We start from the raw sequence: 6,289 nt of genomic DNA on the forward strand, positions 1-6,289 counted from the left end.
CCTGTCGCCATATCTTGACGTAGGTATAAAAACACGTGACAATTCACGGCAAAACAGGAAGTTACAAATGTAGTTCTTGAAACAAAACAATTGAATGGAGTACGTAGCCTACGGAGTGTGTTAAGAACTACATTAACAACACAACACAGGAGTGAGTTTGTTCCTGTCTGGAGGTTTTAAGACTTGCTAGCAGCTGAGACTCCTTTAGATGTTGGGATTTGCGCCACATTGGCTACTTTGAACAGCGCCGACACACCGAGGTATTGGGTTCATTATTAGTTATATATAACCGCTAATTGCGTCAGCACCGTTGCTAGAAACGAGAAACGCTAACGTTATTGCGACACACAGCTAACGTTACATACCAAACGCCGTCATATACTTTAGTCAACAACGTTGTGAGCTAGCGAGCCTGTTTATCAGCCACCGTTAATCTGGCTTTCGCTTTCGTTTCTCGTGACAACAGGATCACGTCGCCAGTAGCGCGAGTGAGCTTGGTTAGGCTAACGTTATTAACGTTTATTTTACACACACACACACACACACACACACACACACACACACCTCTCTCTTTCTGTATTACATGTCATGTGATCCTCAGTTAAGCTACCTCCTCGTGCCCGTGGCCCTGTCACTAACACCTCTGCTGTGGTCTCGTGTGTTGCAGCGAGCAATAGAGCTGAAACCACAGCTGTTGCCATGGCAATCCTGTTTGCAGTGGTGGCTCGTGGAACCACCATCCTGGCAAAGCATGCGTGGTGTGGTGGCAACTTCCTGGAAGTGACTGAACAGATTTTAGCCAAAATCCCGTCAGAGAACAACAAATTGACCTACAGTCACGGCAGGTAGGATTCACACACAGCAGTCTGACTCACTCTGTTATGTGGCTACATGGGTCTGCATGTAGCATGTAGCATGCAGGTGTTTCCCAGTTTAGGAAAGATCATGTCCTACTAATATGTACAAGTGGTGAAGTGATCAGATAGTGTATATTGTGATGAAATAGAGTGCACCTTGGGTAAAACTGTAGCACACGTATCTAGAGTGCTGTATGAAATGCCTAAGTTGTGAAGGCAAGTGTAAACATTGCTTGTCAACTATTAATATGTACACAAAAACAGGCTTTACTTGTCATTAGTTTAGGGCAAATTTCAAACGTCAGCAAATGCACTGTCGCAAATGACAGCCGTCAGCCATGTAGAACTCAATTCCTTGCAAATCACAACGTTAGCAGCCACTTGGGTACGGCAATGTATTGTTGCCGATAGACATGATGAACTCCGACATCATTATCCTCCGGCGTGATATAACCATCGTCACTAAGGGTCATTCTCATGCACATTGACACACTTCACAAAAAACGTAGTAATCCGGATTTTCAAGCAGAAATACAGCTGTGTTCACTGATTTATTTATAAAACTTCAAAAAGGTAACCGTTTGCATTTTCATGGCAAATTCGAAATATAATCTGATTATTACAGTTTATATAAACATGCTACTTCAACATGAGAAGCCCGTATTTATCCTAATTGCAGCACTTGACGAGCTCTAGAAATGCAGAAGGTGCATCACAGGAAACCCCAACATGAATCAATAAAGTGGCATCACATGCCGCAAAGGCACAGCGCAATGTGTCCTCAGTCAAAGTAGAATGGTTGAGAGGTGTCATTTCAAGTTACTACGGTCTATCTGTCGTTAATGTTTTCTTAGACACATTTTACAGAGCACGTAGTGTACTGTATTAAACTGTGCTTTAAATTGTATACACGTAATGTTGACATTTTTTGTCTTTTTCTTTTATAGCTATCTCTTTCATTACATCTGCCATGACAGAATCATATACCTGTGTATCACCGATGACGTAAGTATAGAGTTGGCTCAGCTATCTGTATTTATTTGTGTCGGGGTGAGTGGGAAGTTAAGTGATAGATTTTAAGGTCCCTTGAAATGCACTTTATGGAAATAGTTGAATATAAAGAAGATACAGAAATAAAGGTATTTGCACCCAAATGCGTCTCCAACCCACGTTTGTGAAGTAATATATTGATCTTTTACAACAGGAAGTAGAACAGTACACTCAACAGACACACGGTGACGATATACAAAGGCATTTTTCATTTCCCGGGACCTTTTAATAGGAATGTGCTTAAAGTAATAACTCCAATAGTTTACTGTCTTTGTACTGAAGGACTTCGAGAGGTCGCGCGCGTTCAGCTTCCTCAGTGAAGTCAAGAAGCGCTTCCAGACAACGTACGGGTCGCGAGCGCAAACGGCTCTGCCTTACGCCATGAACAGCGAGTTCTCCTCAACACTGGCCGCTCAGATGGTGAGTGTGGAAAAAGAGCTGGAGCATGTAGAGCACCATTGTGTTGTGAGGGCTTTGTGACAGCTTTTTACTTCTGTAGTCACACATGCAGATTTTAGTAATCACAATGTACGCTCCATTTCCTCTTTCTTTGTCTTTGTAGAAACACCACTCGGACCCACGAGGATCAGATCGTGTCACTGAGACTCAGATGCATGTGGATGACCTGAAAGGCATTATGGTCCGCAACATAGGTGAGCTTCTCATGAGTCTACCCACGACACAGTGCCACTGAAAGGTCCTCTTTTTTATATATATATATATGTGTGTGGCCATAAGATAATAATGAAATTAAATGTTCATTTAATTAAATCAGAGAAAACGTAGTTTCTTCACTTTTAAATGAGTGCAGTGCATTGTGGTTGCACCAGTAACCTCTTCATTATGTTGTGCAGGTGAAGCACTGGTTTTGTTGCCCAAAGCACAAAAAGCTATGCAGATTTCACAAACCATTATATATGAATCTCACTACACTGGACCTGTTTGAAGTCTCCCAGGTTAACTCTGGCTCTCTTTGTGTCTTTTTACAGACTTGGTAGCTCAGAGAGGAGAGAAGCTGGAGTTGCTGATTGACAAGACAGAAAATCTGGTTGATTCTGTGAGTTTAAAGTCCAGTGTTTGTTTTGTGTTTTCTCCTGTTCATCCGACTTGTTTTCTAGTGCATGATGTTTGGCAATAGGCAGTGTACATTTTGATCTTTTGACAGTAATCTAGCAAGCGATTTATCCACAAGTGTCGTCACTGGTGTTCCTTTCTCTCTCTTCACTCCATTTAGTCGGTCACATTCAAAACCACGAGTCGTAACCTGGCACGAGCCATGTGTATGAAGAACCTCAAGCTGACTGTTGTCATTGTGGTGGTGTGCCTGGTGAGTACTGGATGGAAACGGTTGTTATTGGGATGCAGGGTAATTGTTCTCTCGCCAATTTAGTGGATTATTACATATAATATATTAAATGTTTTTTTTTCATTAACATGGAAAATGACCCAGATTACTTACTAGCTACTACAGCTGTGATTTCCAGCTATGATGAGACTCAGCTGTCCTGTAAATCTCCTGTAGTTAACTTCACATCAATAACAACACATTGCAGCTAAGGCTGGGCGATATGGCCAAAAATCTTCCATCCTGATACAGGTCATTGCAAATCCCGATACGGATATATATATATATATATATATATATCACGATTGAGCATGTTTTCTGATAATTCAATAAATAAATAGTTTATATATATATAATCTCTATGACGAATGAAAAGTACTGAGTATTTTCTCATTTAATTAAGAGCTTCAGTGCAAATGAATCTGATTTTCTAAGAAATTTGAATTAGCATGTGCTAATTATTATCAATCTAAACAACGTAAATGTGTATCATGATATCTCTACATACGATTTAATCGCGATATGATTCAGTTGAAAGATGATAACCTATCGCCCAGCCCTAAATGCAGCAGTGCTCTTTCCTCAGAGGGCCCTTCAGCATGGTTTGACGTTGACTGAAGGATCTCCTCCTGTGTGTTGCGACTGCATGGCTCACGGCGTAATTGGTCAAACAGCAGTGCAGGAACTTAACTTTGTACCCGTCCTCCTTTCAGGTGGTCCTTTACGTTATCGTTTCTGCTGCCTGTGGAGGCCTCAACTGGCCCTCATGTGTCAAATGAGAGGAGAGAGGGGGGAAGAGGGGGAGATGCACCTGTTCAACCCTGCCTGCCAGTGGACACCAAAGGAAACTTTCATTCCCCTACTCCTCTAGCTTCAACATCGCCGGCAGATACATGCTGCTCCTCCTCCGGCCTTCTTCCTCTGCCCTTCTTTGATAGCGTGCACATTGACTTGCCTTCTGGACAGGGAGTCCCACCTCATACCCACACTAATGGACAGCAGCCATGTGGCCTAAAACTGATGTGGAACAACAATCTTGTCTTATACTAGTCTGGTACATTCATTCTGTCTCACACACTTAGTGGCCTGATGTATCCGTTTGTGATACTGCCCTGCACCTACCTATGTATTTCATCCATTCAGACTGATACCGTCATGAACCACACAGATAGCAGAGATAGCTTTGTAATTTTCCTTTGGAAGTGACATATGGGCCCTGCAAGTATAAGTAGCATGTTGCAGATCCAACAAGAAGGAATCCCACAATACAATGTCTGGTCCTCCGTTACATAACTGAAAACAAATTTTTTTTTGACAAAAAACAGTGCAGTATACAGTACGTCTTAAGTGGCGAGTGTCCGATGAACCATGTTGTAGATGTATCGTGAATTTGCTCGGAGTCACAGATTTTCTGATTTCCTTCATGTTTTATCGCAAAGCACAGTCGTATATTCTCGAATGGATGTTGTAAAATACCAGATATGATCATACAAATAAATATTGTAAATTTGATTAATTTTACTGACTCAAAAGATGTAATGGTTCTTTTAAATCAAGCCTGACATTTGAGCAAATCCTGATCTCTTTCCTGCCTTTTCACCTCTGCTAGGATGCCCATATGTTCATTCTGTTAACACAATGCACTTTTTACATTGTACATAGATTTGCTTCTTAGCATAATGTGGTTTATAATCATGTAATTATTGTACATCCAGATTTGACATAATAAAATCTGATCAAGTTGGTGATCTCTTCAGATGGGAAAAAAAAAGTGTTTTGATATTTGTGACTTTCATTATAGACACCTGACCTAATTACACTGATAAGAGCTGAACTGATTCTTTCATTAATTGATTTCAACTGTTAATAGTCTCTCAACTCATCACACTGTTTCAGAGTTCAAACAAACGACACTTCTTTATCCCTACCGCGGGACACAATAAGCTGACCTCTAGTATGAGCGGCCGGTAGTTTTGAATGACAGAGTGACATTTGTTTGTTCAGGATGCTCTGAAATAGGGAAACGACCAGGTGAAAATAATTTATAATTTGGACCTCGTTAGCGGCGCGCTCCCGTCGGTCCTTCTCGCGACTGTAACCGATCATTAAACCGATGGCCAAAGAAATGCTTTTGTTTGTTCAGTAGACGGCAAATAACGTTACAAGCTAACAATCCAGTGCAGTTAACTTTGTGCTTTTTATTTACCTAATTGATAACTGTTTGTCTTGGTGGGCAAAGTGGTAAGTCAGTTTTTACGTTTATCCCTATACTTTAATTGAGTAAGTTAGCGAACAGTTAACTTACCTGATGTACCAAAAAGTTCCAGTCAACCGATATTAACGAGCTGACGTTTGTTTCTCGATAGCTAACAGTTAGCTAGCTCATGTAAAGCTAATGTAAAGCTAACTTATTGGGAGTTATTTTATCTTTTTTTTCGCCCGTTGAAATCAAGCTTCTTATATACAGTCTATGTTTGAAAGCTAATGTAACTTTAGTAAATGGTATTCTGCTATGTTTGTAACTATATACAAACCTGCTAACGTTTGCTAATACCGGCTCATTTTAACATAATACTAGCTAACGTTAGCTTATTCCTTAATCCTTTAAAGGGCCTCAGACATGTTGTGTAGTCCGTTTTAAACCATTTGTGGACTTGAAAGAGTATTTTCCTTGCTATTTGTAGCCGCATACTATGTTTACTACTGGTCTAATTATAGAGCTAGCTGGCTGGAAGAGCACTCACAGGATAATCTGTCAGTTGTTTTGATCAGAAACTGTACAGGAGCCAGAGAGGACCGAGGTAATGTTACTCCAAACACACCCAGCAAGATTGATTTATGTCATGTTGGCTTTAAATACTCACATTTGACCTATGGACTCCCTGTTTATCTGCTTTACCATTGATTAAACTTTAAGAGCAATTTCAAAATGCTCTTGGTGTTGATTGCACAGTATTGCATGATGAAATGATTTTCTTCAACACCTTATAGTGCTACACAACAAACACTTTTATCAACTGTTATTATAGCATATAGT

General features: G+C 40.5%; 1 protein-coding gene across 1 annotated transcript; it reads left to right on the forward strand.

The window, feature by feature from the left end:
• The first annotated feature begins 119 nt into the window (after positions 1–119).
• Positions 120–4,768, forward strand: sybl1 (synaptobrevin-like 1). The gene is made up of 8 exons (XM_076103250.1): positions 120–260; positions 668–845; positions 1,805–1,862; positions 2,190–2,327; positions 2,470–2,560; positions 2,897–2,964; positions 3,142–3,234; positions 3,966–4,768. Exons 2-8 carry the CDS (start codon positions 700–702, stop codon positions 4,029–4,031), a joined length of 660 nt encoding a protein of 219 aa, XP_075959365.1. The 5' UTR covers positions 120–260; positions 668–699; the 3' UTR covers positions 4,032–4,768.
• The last annotated feature ends 1,521 nt before the right edge of the window (positions 4,769–6,289 follow it).

The sequence above is a fragment of the Anarhichas minor genome, unplaced genomic scaffold (genome assembly GCF_050575085.1).
Source record: "Anarhichas minor isolate MPS153535 unplaced genomic scaffold, ASM5057508v1 ptg000028l, whole genome shotgun sequence".
NCBI classification, from domain to species: Eukaryota; Metazoa; Chordata; class Actinopteri; order Perciformes; family Anarhichadidae; genus Anarhichas; species Anarhichas minor.